The sequence below is a fragment of the Silene latifolia genome, chromosome 10 (genome assembly GCF_048544455.1).
Source record: "Silene latifolia isolate original U9 population chromosome 10, ASM4854445v1, whole genome shotgun sequence".
Classification (NCBI taxonomy): Eukaryota; Viridiplantae; Streptophyta; class Magnoliopsida; order Caryophyllales; family Caryophyllaceae; genus Silene; species Silene latifolia.
In genome coordinates, this window is record NC_133535.1 from 153,484,440 (window position 1) to 153,504,902 (window position 20,463).

The 20,463-nt window shown below is 36.2% G+C and overlaps 2 protein-coding genes and 1 long non-coding RNA gene across 4 annotated transcripts; all 3 read left to right on the forward strand.

Moving 5' to 3' along the window:
* The first annotated feature begins 10,026 nt into the window (after positions 1–10,026).
* Positions 10,027–10,911, forward strand: LOC141608596 (F-box/kelch-repeat protein At3g23880-like). The gene has a single exon (XM_074427937.1). The coding sequence runs from the start codon at positions 10,027–10,029 to the stop codon at positions 10,909–10,911; it is 885 nt and encodes a 294-aa protein (XP_074284038.1).
* Positions 10,912–11,673: 762 nt separating this feature from the next.
* LOC141609380 (uncharacterized) lies at positions 11,674–12,605 on the forward strand. Of its 2 annotated transcripts, none has more exons than XR_012527395.1 (2): positions 11,674–12,254; positions 12,398–12,605. It is a non-coding gene; the product is annotated as an uncharacterized LOC141609380 (long non-coding RNA). The 2 variants fall into 2 exon arrangements; XR_012527396.1 differs by having other exon boundaries at positions 11,674–11,907.
* Positions 12,606–13,655: 1,050 nt separating this feature from the next.
* Positions 13,656–14,840, forward strand: LOC141608597 (putative F-box protein At1g32420). The gene has a single exon (XM_074427938.1). The coding sequence runs from the start codon at positions 13,656–13,658 to the stop codon at positions 14,838–14,840; it is 1,185 nt and encodes a 394-aa protein (XP_074284039.1).
* Positions 14,841–20,463: the final 5,623 nt, after the last annotated feature.

The following is a 20,463-nucleotide window of genomic DNA, read 5'->3' on the forward strand; positions in this document are numbered from 1 at the left end:
CCCAATGGTTTGACTCCTCCCAAGTTTGGATTTTTCATTCGTAAGAGTCAGATATCAAACCCATGACCACTTGATTAAAAGATGAAAGCCCTTACCATTCACACCAGTCAACTTTGGTCCTAATCTAACTTATGCAAATAAAATATTCACATGAGTATTTCCTAATCTAACTTAGAGCAAGTCCAATGGTTTGCCTTAGGGACTTGGTTGCAATTTTAAGAAATTGCAAGCTAGTGGCTAGACCATTGGACAACTCCATGTAGGATAGCTTAAACCAAGCAACTAATTTCATTAAACTAGTAGCTTAATTGGCCCTACCACTAAAATACAACCAATAGAAATTAATTGATTTATTAAAATTTGGGTCAAGCTAGTTAAAATGTAAGCTAAACCATTGAAATAAATTTGTAGGATAAAATTAAATTAGCTTAAAAAGTGCAGTCCATCTCGCTTCAGACCGCCTTATTTCAGACCGCAATAAGACCTCTCATAAGTGAGAAGTACATGGGTGGTGGGACACCCCCATGTGCTTTCCCACTCACACCCCAAATGGAGTTTTTGTGAGGGGAAATGGCGGTCTGAAATAAGAATCTGTGTAAAAAGCGATATGACAATGATAAACTAGTTGCAACTAGCCTACCATTAGACTTGCTCTTATGAAAATACAATTTTCACATAAGTATTTTCAAATCTAATACAAATATTCACAATTAAAAAATGTAAAGACATTAGAAAAGTCTAATAAGATGGAAAACCGACTTGACTTAAAAATATTTCCATTAATTATAATTACGAGGTCGGCTTGTAATATTATCGTGATTATTCAAACGTACAATTACATAGGCTTGGGGAAGAAAAATTTGACCCTATGAAAAGCGGAATCAGACCAAAACTCTCGAGCGAAAGCATTCATACCACGTGATGAAAAGTTTTAAAACCCGAGTTATATGGGAATACGTATATGCTAAATCCCGCACACCTGTTTGCAGGGGCGGACCCACTGCTAAGCATGGTGTAGCAAATGCTACACCAAAAAAAAAAATTAATGTGAGAAAAATTAAACTTGCTACACCATAATTACACATTTAAGGCTAAGTAATTAATCAACTTTTTAATTGTATGCTTATTTGGTGCAAGTAATTAATCAACTTCTAAAACTGAATGCAAATTTACTGCTCACTTTGGAAATCTACACTCCCAACTCCCCAAATCGTGGGGTTTAACATTAATGCTGTTAATTTTTGATTGTTTCAAACAACATACTTGTATACTAGATATATAATTTTGTACTATGAAGTATTTATCTAACTAGGTATTGTCTTTGGTTTTTCATTTTGATTCATATAAATATGTGAGTATATAAAAATAATATTAAAAACACAAACAAAATAGTAATGACGGATTTGCTATAATGATATGTTTTAATTTTGACCCGACCCGAGAACCTGAATAGAAATGACGAATAACGAGTTGGTTGTCCAATAGATAACATTCCAATCATTGGTTATTTTTAATAACATTATAATTTTTGCTACACCATAGATAAATTTCTCGGTCCGCCCCCGCTTTTGCTAAATCCTACACATTTTACCCTAATTTTTCATATTTGCCCTTTGAAAAAAAAAACTGAATAACAAAGAAATCTAAAGAATAAAAAGGACTTCTCTCTCTTAACCTAATCAATCCCTTCATCGTTCGACTTCTATGGATCGTAATTTGCACATATCAAATGTAATTTCGTCGTTTTATCAATAATTGGTATAATTTCGTCGTCTCTCTTTACATGTCATTTTGGTCGGAAGTAATAAAACGAAGTTTGATATTATTTTCTGTCAAATGTGACCATTTTTGAAAAATAAAATACCATAAGCTGTAACACTAACTTGATCATTGTGATTACATTTGACCATAAAATAGTCACAAAACTCCGTCTTATTTATTTCGGATTTTAATAGATCGTCAAACAAGAATTTGCGCAATTTGTCTGTTTTTGATAATTTATTTGTCGATCATGTGGTTTAACCATTTACTCTTCAAACAATATTCCAAATATTTTGGTAATGATTAAGGTCCCGATTTAGTTTTTTTCTTTTTTTTTATAATCGTGAAAAATATATATATTCTTTTAGAAAAAAAGTATACGTATTAATAGTCGTATTAGTTAGGGCCCCTTTTCGGGCATTTCGCACAGGGCCGCCGAAATCTCCCAGACGGCCCTGATCTTAATGCCAAGTTGGGTCTTGTTCGCTCCACCTGTGCAATGCTTGATACAAGGCTTGAGTTACTCCCTCATCAATTGAGCATCCACATATGTATTGACAGTCTGTTAGAGTTAGTTACAGATATTTTGCTTACTTATATATAAATACACATGTAAATACTTGTACGTTAAGCTTTTGATTAATAAAATCAGAACCTTATTTACCGTTGCTGTTCATCATTTCAACTGATCAATAATTTACATTTACCAGAATTCATCATAATCTGAAATTCAACATAGTTGAACATCTAAAATTTGTTGTTACTTGGAGAAATTGATTATAGTACATTTTGTATAGATTTTTTTTTTTTTTGAAAATACTACGTTTTAAAATATTTAAGGCACTTTTTATCAAAATTTTATACCAAGAAGATGATAGACTAAAAATAAGAGAAAAGTGTGAAATATAAGGAGAAAGTTATCGTAAACTGACTCAAATAAACCAAATACAACTCAAGCCTTTAAATAGGCATGAATCCTAAACAAACAAGCTCTACAAACTAGGAAGTAGTGGGGAGCAATCCCACGACTTGTATCACAACAACAATCCACTAAATACACAAGTTATTGACCAACTACCCTAGTCTTTAGGAACAACCATCTAAGAATTAGGAAACTAATTTTTGCTAAATATTTTGGATCATGTAATCCAACAGAAGACACCTTTTGAAAATATGAATCATGATAATGTTATTCATTCCTTATGGAAAATTATATTTGGCTACTTATGTTGATTTTGACAATATATATCAATAGTAGCTTTGATTTTGGACTCGCTAAGTTTGAAATACTCCGTAATTGAGTTGAATTTGTACTACTTGAATTGATTTTGTACTGGGAGAATGTTCGAGCAAGTATATAACTACGCGTGGTAGCACAAATACCCGACAGTTCCTGTATGTACTCTTGTATTATTGAATGAATTGTATGTTGTGATGAAAGTAATAATAAAAGGAAAATACATGAGATCTATATTTATAATAGATACAGTATTATTACATTGTGTATTATACGTTTAGACATGTTCTCTAAAATAATCGGGTTTACCAGGACTGACAAGTTCTTTGTGACGGCGTCTTTAATGATCATAAAGTCACATCTTGTATGTACTCGGAAAGGGAAAAAGGCGAGTGGGTCTGGTCTGGCAAGAGACAGTTAATATTGCAAGATAAGTTCCAAGCTTAATTCCGTCTCATCCCATTACAGAGTTGGCGGAGGCATAGAGATTAGTATACTACACTGCTCATCTCGAGCAAACGTAAGTTCATTGAGTCTCCGATTACAAGTATTTTGAAAGCCGCACCAAATGTTAAACAAAACGCCTACACAAAATTTTCGGTTAAGAGATACAAATAACCGGAGAGGATACCCCAACTCCCAAGTACTCTAACCTGTCCAATAATGAAAGTTGGGGTGACATACTTGTTGGAAAATAGGGGCTTTTTTTATGGCTTGAGTATTTTTCATTTGTCCCACATCTACCTAGTATAAAAGCTAGGTTTTTTAAAGCTTTTTAACTGGTCCCTTATTTATAGGAGTTTTTTTTTTTTTTTGGTTGTACAGACCCACGTTCTATTGTACTATTTAATTACTTTTCTTGTGCATTTCATAAAAGATGAATAGATGATCAAGTATAATTTCAGTGATAAAACCATGAGTATGTCTCCTGAGAGACGGTCTCTTAATAAGCTTTATTAATAAACCATTGTACAATTTTAAGAAAAAGTGGCACTAAAGGTAATAAAATAGGTACAAATCATGATTAATGATAAAACGGGTACATTTATTATGTAATTAAGTACGAAATTACTATGTCACGATCAACAATAAAAAGGTACAAAATACAAATAAAAGGGTACGAAAGATTGGTCTCTCAATAACTTAGCGAGAGACCGTCTCTCCCAAGTTTTAGTGTAAAACCATACCTTATAAATTTCCCAAACATTATGTATACATTTGTTGCAATAAATATTTGTAATGTAAAAAAATTACAAAATCTGAATTTGTTAACCTTATCCATTTGTTTGAATGAATAAATAAATAAATGAATAAATGTTTCTAATACAAAAAATTATAAAATTGTAATTTGTTAACATTATAATATCATACTTATACAGCAAAATAATGTACACAAAAAATATACAAGTCATAATCAATCAATACTATATATTAAATCCGGAAACCAAGGGATTTCAATGTAATTAAAGAAAGTTATACAAATTAATTATACTATATAGTTTTAAATCAATAGCACCGTGTGGTAGACCCGATTAAGGGATCTCAATGCAAATATTATATAGTTTGGATTAAAATTAAATTATATAGAAGCTTGGTAATTTTCCTAAACATAGTCAATTTCCTTAAAATAAAATAATTAATTAAAATGGTCAATTTCCTTAAAATAAAATAATTAATTAAGATGGTCAATTTTAAGGAGTCTAAAAGAAAGAAGATGCCTGACAATTTTCCTAAATATTTATAAAATACTAGAAGATGATCAATTTCCTTAAAATTAAATAATTAATTAGTATAAACATGCACACTTATGGTATTAATTATCATCATCATAAAATTATATATTAAATTTAAAATCTATGCAATTTTATTAAACTTTATAGTTTATTAGATGTATAGAGATGTCAATTATTTAACATACAAAAATATAATAAGTAGGTTATAAATAATTCAAGTTAGATTTGATTTAATGCATGTATGTAATATATGTATAAAAATATATAATTCTCTTAAAATTGCATGCCTAAGTAGTAAAAGTAATTTCGTCAGTAAAGAAAAGAATTGTAGTAACATTGGATATAGTTATATGATAGTAAGCACTCATTTGAATAGTAAAAGTAACAATATTATCAACGAGATTAATGAGAGTGGTGGAAACAACAACGGGAGTAGTAAAATAATCAATATTAATGCGGCAATAGTGAAAGTAACAATAATTACGGCGGAGTAGTTAAATTATCAATATTAATGCGGCGATGTGACAAAAGAACAATAATTACGACGGGAGTAGTGAAAGTAACAACGATTACGGGCAAGTAGTGAAATGTTATTACTATTGTTTCGTTAATAAGAGTAAAATATTAATAGCGGGAGTAGTGAATTTGTCTCAAAATTAATTTCATCGTAATTTTAGAATATGTTATAAAAAATATATTAATGATAAATTTATGAGTTATGCAATTTTAAGTAACTTTATTTAATGAAAAAAAAAATAATGGTAAGTAGAGGTAGCACGGGCGAAGCCGGGCACCAATACTAGTTAGAATTAAAGCTGAATCATATAATTATAATTCATAATTCCATAATGTTAAAGAAAAATGCAGAATTTAGCAAAAAAGCTTTTTTCTTTTTCAAATCTTAAAAATATAAATCCTCATAATAAAATAAGTATATTCCAATAATTTATGCAAAAATAATCATAATTTTTTTTTCCATATACAAAAACTAAAAGAAATGTACATTAAATCAGAATTGCAAAACACTCCAAAAAAGCACAACTTTAATAAAAAAATAAACTAAAAGTTTATTATGAGAAAAATTGAAGTTTATTAAGTAAATAATTTAAAAGTTTGTTATAAAATAAATAAAAAAATGCAAAAATATATATGCCGGACAATCTACCACACTTTGTCAATACTTGAAGGACAAAAATTGATCTTTGAGAAAAACAATTAACTTTTTTTCATTTAGCTGCTCTTCTTGAAACTTTAACCATTATTTAGCCATCAAAAGAGGCATGCAAGCTTCTATTTAAAGAATATTGATGAGTCGGAAAAATATGAAGGTGTGGTGTTTTATTGAGTGTGATGAGAAAGGTGGTGGTGTATTTTTGTATGGAAGGAGGTTGTGGTGGGAGGCCACATAAGTGTTTGTGTTGTTAGTAAAGGGAGGTGGTGGTGAAATATGAAGTTGAAGCGGCAAGGTGATCCAAAAATAGGTTTTAGGTAATGTAATGCAAATATAAGTAGTTAATTAGGTTATTAGCTTGGCTTAAATACAATGTTTCATTTGGGCTTTCTTGCACAAATAAGACATATAGACATCGTAAAATAGTGAATTAGCCCATTTAAATTTGGGTTGAGAATACTACTATTATTAGTTTATTATTATTATTAATTTATTTTAATGCTTCGTATCATTTTAGTGACTTTAAAATTATTTATTTTTGTAGCTGAAAATTAGAAACTGATAAGATAGATGATTATATAAAAAAATGTTTGGCAAATTAATCAAACGATAAGCGATTTTGATAAATGACGTAAAAGGATATGATAATTATTTAATTGTATCTATTTAAAGGGTAAAACGGAAAATCAAACCACATCGATTACTGAAATCTCAAATGTTACTCTAGGTAGCATTTCATTTCAAGTAGCTTATTTGGTTAAATGAGCTACTTGCCAAACGCTTACAAAAAAAAGGTACAAATTTTGGTCAAATAAAATACTTTGACCAAATCGGGTAAACTGAAATGTCTTGCCAAACGAAGCCTAAGTTAAATACGAGTATGTTTTATGTTTTAACACTTTTATTTAATGAGATTCCAATACATAAAATAACCTTTACCGTAAATTTTTACATCGGTGAGGAATTCTAAAACTATCGTAGAAGATATACAGATGTTTATTATCTCTATTACCTTAAAAACTTTAAAATACTAAACTCTTTGTTAAAATTTGTTGTTGAAGATGTACACATCGTATCAAATAATTATTAATTGAGAACAATACATTTTATTATATCCGTACTTCCTCCATTTTGGTAAATACGACGTTTTTGTTTTTCTAAGTGTCCCTTTAACTTAAATTTTTACAAAGATTTAGTAGTCCAAAAATTATAAAACCACATCATTAAATTCCTTATAAAATGGTTTTTATATGAGTATACATTTTTTTTTTGGTGACGAGTGAAACCGCAGCCGCTATCTTTGGTGCGCAAAGGGTAAACCCCGGTGTACGTGATAACCTCGCAAACCACGTATACTAGGTATCGAGGGTGACATACTTGAAAGTCTGTTAGACATAGACTCGAGCCAAGAATGCTTCACAAGATTTTGCTCTTGGAGATAGTATACATTTCATGACATTTTTTTCTCATATTTTTAATAGAATAATAGACATTTAAGAGAAAATGAAATGTATCTAAAAGTGAGAATAACACATTTATAAACAAACAAAATGAGTATTAATTAATTTTTTTTTTTTTTTGGGTTTTTATCATGTCACATGTTAAGGAGTCATTTAAAGAAGGAATTACACCATTAATCCTCTAAATGTGGTAATTATCACATCATAATTCAAAATTTCATGAGATATTGTTTTAATTCTTTCCTTAAATGGCTCCTTAACATGTGCTCATGATAGAAAAACCCCTTTTTGTATTAGAATTTTAGTAACAACCCGTGCATTTTTTGCACGGGATACTTGTGTTTATATAACAACCCTTATCATACCATATCACTAGTGGGTCATGGGAGGCTTTTGTGGAAGCCTTGCGAGGTGCTTAATTCAGCTCGCACACGCGCGTGCGTGCTCGAGCCCTACCCCGGATCGGGATTTGGGATTTGGCAATCGCCGCGGCGGCGTGCCTATCTTTTTGGGCCGAGACGCAATCAATTAAAGAGCTTTGAATCTTTTGTGTTAATGCCCCCTTAATTGTGTTTGACTGCTGTAAATGTGGAGACATTTTTGGCTCCTCTCCTGCTCCATTTCTCCTATAAATATGACCTTCCTTTCACTTCAGAAATATACAACAACACTCTTCTCTTCTTCTCGTCTTATTCTTCCTCTATATAATTTCTGGGTAAAGAAAATTATGTCGTTCCAATGCTCTCAGTCTCGAGTGGGCGTGCCTAAGTGCAGTAGTGTAAATCCTTGGGGAACTACCGGTCATCTGCTGATCGCCACCACGGTCGTCTTCTAAATATAGTTTTCAAGGCAGTGGCTCTCATACCACGTCACTACAAATCGGTTATCTCTAACCTTTTGGTGAATACTTTTGTTTATGGAACCCGGCTACCCGTAAGCTGCACAAATATGAGTCAGGTGGGTGTTTAATGGGTATTGATAATGTTGGTATCCCTTTTGTAGCTCCTGGATTTGGGTATGTATCATCTCTTGATGACTATAAATATGTTCGAATTTCGACAATAGGATGGGGAAGTGCACAAGTTAGTAATATTGCTCATATCTTCTCTTTTCGGGAAAATAAGTGGAGAAAAATTGAATTTAATCATGATGTTGTTTTTCCTTACGGAAAGCCAATGCTTCTTAATGAAAAAATATATTGGGTTGGTTATAGTGTACAAATTACCCCTGTAATTGTTTGCTTTGATTTCGTGCTAGAGAAGTTTGATGTAATTAAGTTGAACTTGGTCCGCTTCTCCTACTTAGGAGTCATGGGAGCGCCTTTGAGCGAGTCCAAATATGATAGTACAAATCCAGGTGACGATTTAATAATTCAATACTGGGATCTACTATAATAGATAGATCTATTGATCTACCAAAGGAGATAATATTAGACATGGATTCTCAAGTGATTGGGTACACGAGGACCGGCGGTTTTTTTGCAACGGGGAAATCCAACGATGGGGTCGAAGTTAGGCGGGCTGAGAGTAGAATGGTGTGGTTAGTTGAGTCAGTTATGAAACCTATGCAATGCAAAACGCTTTTGAAGTTCAATAATGCGCCGCTTAATATTATCAGCTATGTCCCAAGCCTGTTATCGTCTTTTCCCATTGAGGAGCTGTTGGAAGCATAAAGACTATAGGCCGTGTCACCGTGGTATGATTAACCCATTGTTATCTTGCTCCTTGGCCAGTATAAAGACATTGGTATGATGTACTGAAAAGTTAAGTTTTTTTAAGGCAATTTGACATAATTTATATTAAGTCTTTTGTAAAACCGTTGATTAAAATATATCGTTATACCCGTTAAAATCTGCTTATTATTAGATTGTACTGATCAGTATTGTAGAACTTCAGCTTGTTTGATAGGATCTGAAATTCTAAAGAATCAATTAAATTTCACAATAGGTTATGTAACATAAGCGAAGTATTTAGCCGAAAATAAAGAAAATAAAGGGAATAACGGAGTTTAGAAAGCATTATTTCAACCTCGACATAATATATTCTTAAAAGTGATACTGCCTTATTATAGAAATTCATTGTCTTAGTGGCGCCACATGGACCTGACCAAATTGGCGCGGCATAAATCCAGTATCGAGCAGTATGACCCGAAAATTACAACTCTTAAATAATGTGAACCAATTGACACAACCTGGGAAAGGTCGGACTTCAATTTGTACATATTTTATATTGAGTACTATTTTTCGCCGTAAAGGTTGAGGTACACATGACCGTGCCACCCGTTACTCGTAATTATTTATGGCATACATGACCTAATGTATTTATTTTCCAAATGTTATAAAACTAGCATATTCTCCACAAACTAAATACTATGAAAACTTCAAAGTAATGCTTGATCGCTTGGCAATCAACATGTAACCAACAAAAAAGAAAAGAAGAGAGAGAAGGTCAAAACAAGGATGAGAAAGATCCAATACAACAAATAGAATTAAGAGAAATGATATTAACAAGATTGCATATGAAATCCATTTTTCGATTCAAGTCCGTTTCCAAACTCTGGTATTCTACTCTCTCTTCTTCTCATTTCGCTTCTGCACATTTGAAATTTCCCAACCCTTTACCCATAGAATCCTTTCTCATTCGAAATGGCAACAAATTCCAAATTATGTCTTACAAAAATGTCGAAATTGACTTGGTCAACATGGAGGTTGACTTTGATGTAGGTGATGAGAAAATGGATTTGGTGGGCACTTGTAATGGGTTGGTTTGTTTAGGATCACATTCTGGTCGTTTGTCCATTGTATGGAATCCAATAACCCGTGAATTTCGAAAATACTTGGAAACTGAAATCTCCAACTCTTTCGGACCAAAATGTTTGGTCTATTGGGGATTTGGGTATGTTTCTACTGGTGATGACTACAAGATTGTTCGGTTATGTATGAATACGTCTAGTCATTCTTTGACAGTTCACGTCTACTCGATTAGGTTAGATACATGGAGAGTAATCAACAACGATGCTTATGATATCTCTAATATGAGCTATCCAATGTTGATACGTACATCAGGACTCTTCGTCAATGGGACATTATATTGGAGGTTGCCCGAGGCAATTTGTTCCTTCAATTTAGAGTCTGAGAAGCTCGATATATTCCCACCACACCTCGAGGTCATGATCAACACACCATTGTCATATGTTACGTTTAGTAACATGTTATTTGTCGTAAATGGGTGCTTATCTACGTATGGTCCATGCCGTAGAGGTAATGATCATATTTTTACTATTTTGAAAAGCCCGGAGGTTGTTGAACAAATCATTGTTCCTAAGGATGTAGCTGGGTTGATGCCTTATGCCGGAATTTTAATTGGATTCACCCGAAGTGACAAGATCTTTACACAATATTCAAGACGTCGTTTAGGGGTTATTGATCTAAGTTTACATCCTTTGAATCTCACACCATTGATGAAACTTGGAGGAAGGGGGGTAACTGAGGCTGTTAGTTATTGTACAAGTCTTATTTCACCTAAATCTCTGTCTTATAAGAATGTTTAAGTATATTGTTGGTCGCACACGTTGGTTGCTAAGTAGTGTTTTTCTTGTAGTGCCAACAATGAGGAATACGCACAAAACTTGTAATTGTCTATGTATGGTACATGTCTTAAGTAAGACCGTAAGAGGGTGAAACTATAGTCTCGAATCTGGATAGTCGGTACCATATTACCATCTAGAGTTGGCAATGGGTCATGTCGTACCGGCTCGGGTCTCGGCCCGTCGTGTCCAGATTAAAATTTTGGCTCGGTCCAGGCACGGTGAATCGTGCTAATGGGCCGTGTCGTGCCCCCCACTGTGGCCCGCCCTTGGCCCTGTCATAGTTGTGTTCGGGACGTCCATGGCCTATGGGCCGGCCCAATGACTTAATTTGTTTTTTTTTTTTTAAATGATTAAAGTAATGTGTTTATTGTGACGCTATGCAACATAAAGCTACAAAGTAAGTTACAAAGTACAACACTACTAAAATGTTTACAGTAGTAATTCGTATAATTCCCCAACATTACACATATCTAAGGCCGACTTTAGAGTCAGGTGGCCGTGCTTGCCGTGTTGTGCCTAGATCCGACTTTTTACCAAATATCGTGCCGTGGGCCGCCCACTGTACAGTGCTCAGGCCGGCCCACTACAGTACCCAAGACTGTGCCGGTCGGGCCGTGCTCGTCCCCTTCCTGGGCTGTCCGTTGTCAAATCCGTATATTATTAATCCAAACCCATATATATATATATTAAAATTAAAATAACAAAGCCCTAGCCGTACTTCATATCACTACGTCCCTTTCTCTCTCGATTCGTGTGCCGCCCTTCCCTATTCTTCTACCAGACAATGAGAGACAAAGTGCCAAATGATGTTAGTCGAAAAGGTAGACGAGGCCAAGTCAGATTTAGGTGAAGAGGGGAGAACCAAAGGTACCTCTCTGATGATTTAATAACTGAAGAAATACTTACAAGATTACCCATTAAATCCGTTCTTAGATTTAAGTCGGTTTCGAGACAATGGTACACTACTCTTTCTTCTCGTGAATTTATTATGAATGCCTACCTTATCAAATTCATCTATTCTCACCCTTATGCTCCTGGGATTTACACCTTGTTTATCAAATCTGGCAAGAATTACTACATTTTCTCTTATGAATATGATCAAATAATTACTCGTAATTCTGAAGATAATTTGGTACAAATTGAAGTCGACTTTGGCATTCACAACAATTATTATTGTTACCTTCAACTACTAGGATTCTTTAATGGGTTTATTGATATAGCTGTGTCGCCTTGGTCTAAATATTCCCTTGTATGGAACGTAGCTACCCGCAAAGTGCACAAATATGAAGACGACTACGAGGATGGTAATTTAAACACTGTTCAACCAAATTTCAATTTTGAAGCAATAAATAATGATGACAAATTATATTACGCTTCTCATAGTAGGAAACATAAACATGGTAGTATTTTTGTTACTTTAATTTGAATGTTATGACTACTTGTTCAGGTACGAGGTGGACCGCTTGGATTTCGGCCTATTTCGCATCAGATTTGCTATGACTTAATTTCGGTTTGGTTTATGGGTATAAGTTTATGAAAATTCTGGTAGGTAATCTTTCAATTTTGTCTTCCGTCAAAACCGGTGAGAACAAGAGTGATTTCAGAGACGAGGAACATATCGTCTTTGCGAAATATACTTGAGAATTATTTTTCAATCGCCTCGTCTGTGATTTGAAGAGTGTGGTTAATATTGTAAGATATGTTCCTCGCTTAGTTTCGCCTTTTCTTCAAATTTTGCTCCTTAACGAGTTAACGGTGGTTTATTCCCAATGAAGTTTAGAGGCTTTGGAACCCAAATATTCAGGTGTCATTTTTACCGTCTTTCATTAGTTCCTCTCTAAGCTTTACCTGAATTTATGGGCTTTCACGCGTGTATTCATTAATCATATCGGCTTGTAATTTTGTCTAGACTACTATTCAAACGTGCAATTACTTGGCTAGGACGATAATGAGACGAGACAGCTCACGAACAATTCGAGATCGGCTCGGTCAAAGCTCGGCTCGGGCTCGGGATCGGCTCTAGAGCTTAACGAGTCAAGCCGAGCATACGCTGACTCGACTCGAAAAGCTCTCGATCGGCTCGAACTTGTGTGATTAGATAATATATTGCTCATATGTTAAAAATATTCTATCATGATTATATATTTGTATCACACATACAGAATATCTCACTGATTTGCCAAATATTTTTATGTATAATCTTCGAGCCTTCTTATTGAAAATATCGGACTCGAGCTCTCATTAAAGCTAACAAGCTTGATAACGAACCCATTTTTTTCAAGCTCGGATAAGCTTGATATTGGCTCAAGCTCGAGTTTGCAAGGCCAATCTCGGGCTCGGCTCAGCTCGTTAACACCCCTAGGTTTGGCGAAGAAAATATTTGATCCTTCGAAATGCGGGATCAAAACCCTTGAGGGATCGCGTTCAAACCTCCTACGTGACGTGAATACGAGTTTACCTAATTATAGTAAGACTCTTAATAATAATCTTATTATATGTGGTGACCAAATTACTCCCAATCCTTAGTTTAGATAATACTCGTATATAGAAAATAGGAGATTAAAAAGGTTGGAGTATTTTTGTTAAATTTTTCATATATTAACAGAATGAATATATTAATTAACTTCACAATTCACATGAACAAACCCTAATTCTACAATTCACTTCACGGTCATTCTTTACAATTTACAATTAAATCTGAGAAAATGGAAAACATACACCCGCATACTTCTAAGAAGGAACAAGTGATTGGGCAACGAAGTTACCTCTCTGACGATTTGATATTTCAAGAAATTCTTACTAGATTACCCGTCAAATCGATTCTTCGATTTAAGTCAATTTCGAAACAATGGTATTCTACTCTTTCTTCTTCCAATTTCGTCAATGCTCACCTTATTAAATCCCCCTTTTCTCACCCTTCAGCTCCTGTTAACACCTTGTTTATTATGGATCTTATGAATTTTTACGTTTTTTCTTACGATGATGATCAACTTTCTGGCAATCTTGAAGATAATTTGGTTAAACTCGACCCGAGGTTTTCGGTTGAAAACGATGATGGTCTTCAACTTACGGGATCCCGCAATGGGTTGGTTTGCTTAACCTCACTTACTCGTAATTACTTTATTTTATGGAATCCGGCTACCCGTGAGTTTCACAAGTATGCTTCAGATGAGTATTTAAAGCGTTTTAATAAAGCCACTACCTATTTCACAACTTCTGGATTTGGGTATGTATCATCTGTTGACGACTACAAATTTATTGGAATTTTGACAATACGTCAAGGGAACGTACAAACTACTATTGGTTGTATCTTCTCTTTGAGGGAAAATAGGTGGAGAAATATTGACTTAGGTCATAACCCTTATTTTCTTTTTGGACAAGGAGTGCTTGTTAGTGAAAAACTATATTGGCGTGCATATAGTAACCAAGCTGGTGGTTTACTAATTATTTTTGATTTAGCGGTTGAGAGGTTTGACATGATTAAGGTCGAACGGAATATGTCGGACTTCTTAGGAGTCATGGGAGGGTGTTTGGGCGAGTGCAAGTATAACAAAGGCGACAAGTTAATACATATATTGGAACCTCCTGCAGTGGTGAAATCTATAGGTATACCAAATGGGTTGACATTAGAAGTATTCTCTCAAATAATCGGATTTACGAAGACTGACAAGTATTTTGTGACTTTGCCATTCAATTACAAGGGAACGATAATTTTCCCAAGTAGAATTTTGGGGATAGTTGACACGTGTGCTAGACCTATGCAATACAGAATAATTTTAAGGTTTAATGAGTACATTGAGATTGCAAGATATGTTCCAAGCCTAGTTATGTCGTTTCGAATAGAGGAGCCGTCGGAGGATAGATGCAATAATTATTTCCCAGCTCCTTGACCGGGTTTACATTCGGTTTTATACTAAGGTTTTATCTTATCATCTACTTGCGCGAGGTCTCTTGTAAGATTGTTTAACCAAGATTTATCACCAGACTAAACATAGTATGCATCCGCTATGAATGACTGACTAAAATGTGTTCCAAGCTTAGTTTCGCCTTTGAGAATGGAGTATGTGCTATGATTAACTCATTCCCGGCTTGTTTAATTGCCTATATACGGAGTACTTTTTAAAAACAGATTTATAATTCAATGACGTACTGTCTAATCTAATCTCATCGAATCTTTGGAGTGACTTGTTATGTCAAATTATGTTTGATTTAGATTGAGTCGGATTTCGTATACTATTTAAGGCACTCACATTGGATTTTCGATCAGATATCAATTCAGATATATATTTTCTATTGTTTTTAGAGTTTAGTTCATTACTTGATCAGATATCAAGTGAAACTATAAAGGTGACAAGTTAATGCAAATATTAGAAAGCCCCTCAATACTTAAATCTATTTGTCTACCAAAGAAGCTCATATTAGACATGTCCTCTCAATTCGTCGGGTTTACTAAGGCGGACTAGTATTGTGTGACGGGGCCGTTAAGTGATGAGGAGGGTTGCTGGATTACAACACTAGGGCTAGTTGACATGGATACGAAACATATGAAATACACAACACTTTTGAGGTTTAATATGGGGTTTAACATTTCAAGATATTTTCCAAGCCTAGTTTCACCTTTAATCTATGCGCACTAGACATAGGATAAGAACACAAAAAAAAGGAAAGAATTAATTTATACTCCCTCCTATCCACTCTTTTCTTCCCTATTTTCTAAAACGGATTATTCAGGTTTTCTTCCCCTTTCCTTTTTGAGAAAGTTTTTATTAATATTATACTCTTACCTCTTTCCACTCATCAAACCCCACTATATACTTTATTAATATTTAATTCTAATTATTTCTACCTCTCTCCAATAACCAAACCCCACTCATCTCCTTTATTAATATTTAATTATAATTATTCACACCTCTCTCCAATTACCAAACCCCACTCATATATTTATCAATATTATACTCCTCACCCTTAATCTCCGTGCCCACTTCAAAGAGGAAAAAAAGGATGGATGGGAGGGAGTATTTTTTTATGGAAAATTGGAATATCCTATTACTTTTACTTTTCTTTACCATAAATACATTTATTTATTTCCTTTCTTTTTGTTTTATTATCCTATGTCTACGCCTAGTAGGCATAGGTTAGAAAAACCCAAGTAAAATTTATACTCCCTCCTATTCCGAATAAGTGTCCCATTTCGACAATGGCACGGAAATTTAGGAATATAGTTAAAATAATGAAAATTATTGTATAGGGGTAAGAATATATGAGTTAAATAATGAAAATATTGAATATGATGGGTTATGGCCTTATGGGTAGTTGGGTGGTAAATAAAGAAAAGAGCTAAGGGTAGAAAAGTAAAAAACCATGTCCAAATATGGCAAATAGGACAGTTATATGAATAAACGAAAATGGCAAATGAGACAGTTATTTAGAATAGGAGAGAGTATTATATAAATAAACCCTAGCACAACCTCAAGCAATACCGGAAAATATGGGAGACAAACATCCAACTAATGCTGAGAAGAAACAAGTTATTGAGCAACAAACCTACCTCTCTGATGATTTGATTATTGAAGAAATTCTTACAAGATTACCCGTCGAATCCATTGTTAAATTTAAGTCGATTTCCAAACAATGGTATTCTACTACTCTTTCCTCTTCCGCTTTTGCCAATGCCTACTTTAAGAAATCTCTCTTTTCTCACCCCTCTACTCCTTTTAACACCTTGTTGACAAAAAAATGCATTGGGTTGCTTTTAGCATGTCACAATTGCAAGATCCTTTTGTAATTGTTAGCTTTGATTTGAAGGATGAGCGATTTGACATAATTCAGTTCAACACGAACCGCCGCAATTCCTTATTAGGAGTCATAGGAGGGTGTTTGATCAGGTGGTACCCTATTTGGAAAAAAAAAAAAGTGGTAATTGAGATATTAGAATTAAATAAACAAGAGAAGTTCTCTCAAATGATCGGGTTTACGAGGACTGGCAACATCTTTGTGACAGTACCATTCCGGGTTTACAACGACTGCCCATCATGGGATTCCCGGAGAACATTGTGTGTAGTTGACAGAAGTAGAAAACCCATGCAACACTCAATGCTCATGACGTTCAATGGGAGTGTTGATATCGCAAAATATGTTCCAAGCCTTGCTTCGCCTTTTCCAGTTGAGGAGTTATCCGAGGCATAGAGATGGTACTTTGTGTTCAGCCATAGAGATTAGAAAACAGATTGATTTTCAATGTCGTTAGTTCTGCCTATTCTAATACGAAGTACGGAGTACTCCTACCGTCCCAATGATTTGTTTGACTTTGATTAAAATACCCCAAAGAATAAAAAACTAAACAAATGATTGGTGTCTTTTAGTCTTGGGGGTGCCTCCTTGTTACTCAGTGATAACACTTAAGGTAAAATGTGAGCCTCTCACCACTTGTGTAAATCAAATACGTCCTAATGTTCTATGCCGGAAATTTGTACTCGAATGTCCGTATTTTCTGGTGAGAGCTGAGCTTTTGATCGTCTTAATCCCCTCTTTCCAAATCCATATCCCTGTACACCATCTCCTCTACCTACCTACTAATTGCTAACCCAAATTCACCATCTTCAAAGTTTGAAACAATTGAATTATGATGCCATTAATTTAAGATTAGAGTTCTTACGATTTTGCTCGCACTCCAAAGATCTCAAATTACGATTTTGCTCCAAAGCTCATACTCCAAAAGATTTTGATCATCGTAACTCGTTACTTACGATTTTGCTCGCACCAAATTACTGCTAGAACAACAAATTGTTGGATGGTACTCAATGATTAAATGATATGATGGTGTGTTTGGGAACCAAGATTGTATTCTCAAATTTAGATTTGGACCAATTTGCATGTTTGGCAAACCTATTGGATTTGGATTTCCATATCCCTCCCAAATCCGAGTAAGGCTAAAATAAACCCATTTGAAATCCACTCCCTAACCCCCCTCATTTCAAAATCTTTATTTCACTTTGCTAAATTGAAAATGAGGCTGTTCCGGGTGTAATTCCAGAGCAAGTATAGTTACCACCCGTGGCTTGTTGAATGATGTCTTGAGTTGGATTCTCCTTTGGTCTTAATCGTTCCTCTCGGCTTCTCCTGCAACAATGAACGAACTGAGGGCTTGGCTTTGTGCCAAGCGTACTCACTCCGACGCCCAAGTCAGTAAACTTAAGGGATAAGTTGTTACTTGGCTGAATGTATATTGTAGAGAGATAAGGAAGATATTACCAGATGAATAGTGTATTTAGGTTTAGTTGTGTATTTGTTGGATCCTTTCCTCAATGAAGGTTGAGGAGTATTTATAGGCTTTCACCTTTTGTCACGTAGTGGCCAAGTGGCCAAGTGGCTAGGAGGTGGAAAGACTGATCTACCCCTCGGCCGAGGTTTCTATGGCAGGCCGGCGGGCCCTGTTGACTCACCGCCGAGGGGTCTTGGATATGAGTACGCGGGTATGTGTCCCGGCTGGCAGGTTGTCATGCCGAGACCCAGGTTGACCGGCCGATGGGCTGCATCGGTTAGGCTATCTAAGTCGTTGACTTGCTGTGGATATCTTTGACCTTGCTCAATATGTTGACTTGGTCAGCGGTGCAGAATATGCCCCATCAATTTGCCCCCAGCGTAGTCTATGCCGTGGTATGGGCTCCGATGTATGCTTGAGCGTATATTATGCGCAATTTGTAAAAAATTTCCTGCATCGGCTTCTTCTGCGGCGGCTTCTTTTACCTCGGCCCGGTCTTTCTTAGGCCGTACCATATCCCCCCTCCACATGGATGTGTAAAGGGCATCCGATGTGGAAAAGGAACTGACGCTGGCCGAGACCAGGGTTGAGAGAGACGGTTGTTTTTGATTGCCCCCGACCGGCGCTACTTAACTTGGTTGATCATGTTGCCGGCGGAGAGCAGATGCTTGGGAATTTGTTGAGGAAGGTGAATAGGCGGAGAGATATGAATAGGCGTGTTGAAGACGTTTGGTCACTGTTGCATTGATTGACGTTTGACTGTTGCAACGATTGACATCCCGTGGTTGCATGTCCGACACGTGTCTGCACGCTGATTGGTTGACGCTTCATGGGCTGTTCTCTGATTGGTCCTTCTTCATGGGCTTTTCCCTATAAATAGGGCAGTTATCCCGTGAAATTGGCCACCAATTTCATTCTCCAAAATTTTCTTCTCTCTAAACTTTCAAAGGCTTCTTTGTCTTCTAATTTTCAGAGTTGTTATTCCGGCGAGTATTTTTCTTCAAGGTAAACAAACAAATTTCTTCTTTTTATTTTGTTAAATAATTATTGCTATTATGTCTTCTGCTGACGCCGGGACTAGCACTTCTGTGCCGGAGGGTTCCCCTTCGCGTCTTGATGGGGAGGGGATACTAGACGCCATCCCGATAAGGTTTGGTGGCCCTAGGTCTCCTTCTCCCGTAGCCGATCCACCAACTTTGGGGGGACGGGAGGATGAGGACGACGATGCTGATGAGGGTGAGGGGACTCCTTCTGATGGTGGGAGGCTGTCTATCCCGGATCATGGCGAGCCCTGCACGACTGGTCTTGACCGTGCTTGGTCCCATAAGTTCGCCAGTTGTTCCGGCGAGACACTTTTCGGAGGCCATTTCTCCTTCGGTGAGGGGTACAAGATCGTTATCCCTAAGAAGGGTCAGGCGGTCTGTTGCCCTCCACCGGGTCACACCGGCGTGTACCTCAGGCATCTGGAGTATGGGTTGCGGTTTCCTCTGAATAAATACGTCATGGCCATCATCAAAGCTATGAACGTCGCTGTGGCTCAACTTCATCCGCTGGCCATGAGGACAGTAGTTGGCTTTGTGTGGCTCTGTCTCTTTAGGGGGGAGATCCCGACAGTCAACTTATTCCGCCGACTTCATAGTCTTCGGCCGTCAATTGCCGGTAAAGTGGGGTGGTACGGCGTACATGACGGAGCCGAGCTATGTCTCCGTGAACAAGCTTACTTCTTGAAAAGACGCGCAACGGCGGTGGGTGTACGTCCAAGTGCCGGAGGACTACCCATTGCCCCGGTCTTTTTTCGAGCCCCGTTTACTTGCGGTGTGAGAACCGGGAAGAGTATGAGGGGTGTACCTCCCGGGGTAAAGTTAAAATGGACGCTTCGATGGTCCCTCTTGCGAGGACGAGAAGCGGGCGTCAACTTGTTTGATGTGAGAAGGGATGGCGCCCCGACTCGGATCATTCTTCGAGATGAGCCGCTCTCCACGTCGGCCTCATACCGGCCCTCGGCCCGGGGTGAGTGGGGTCGGTGTGAGGCCCATCTTTGCCTGTTATGCTCCTGTTTTTAGAGCTATGTTTTATTTCTCATGTAATTCTTGTTTGGTTTCTTGCAGACCGGTTTGGCCAGGATCTGTCCGAGAGTACCTTGAAGAGGTTAGGCCTTGACAAGGACGGGAAGGTCGTTGAGCAAAGATCATCCTACGGCTGAAAAAAGTGATCGTAGACCGGCTCCCAACGAGCTTATGGACAAGCAGCTG

What these genes read in the sequence shown, in the direction of transcription:
- LOC141608596 (XM_074427937.1), top strand. Translation starts at nt 10,027, where the DNA reads ATGTCTTACAAAAATGTCGAAATTGACTTGGTCAACATGGAGGTTGAC.
- LOC141608597 (XM_074427938.1), top strand. Translation starts at nt 13,656, where the DNA reads ATGGAAAACATACACCCGCATACTTCTAAGAAGGAACAAGTGATTGGG.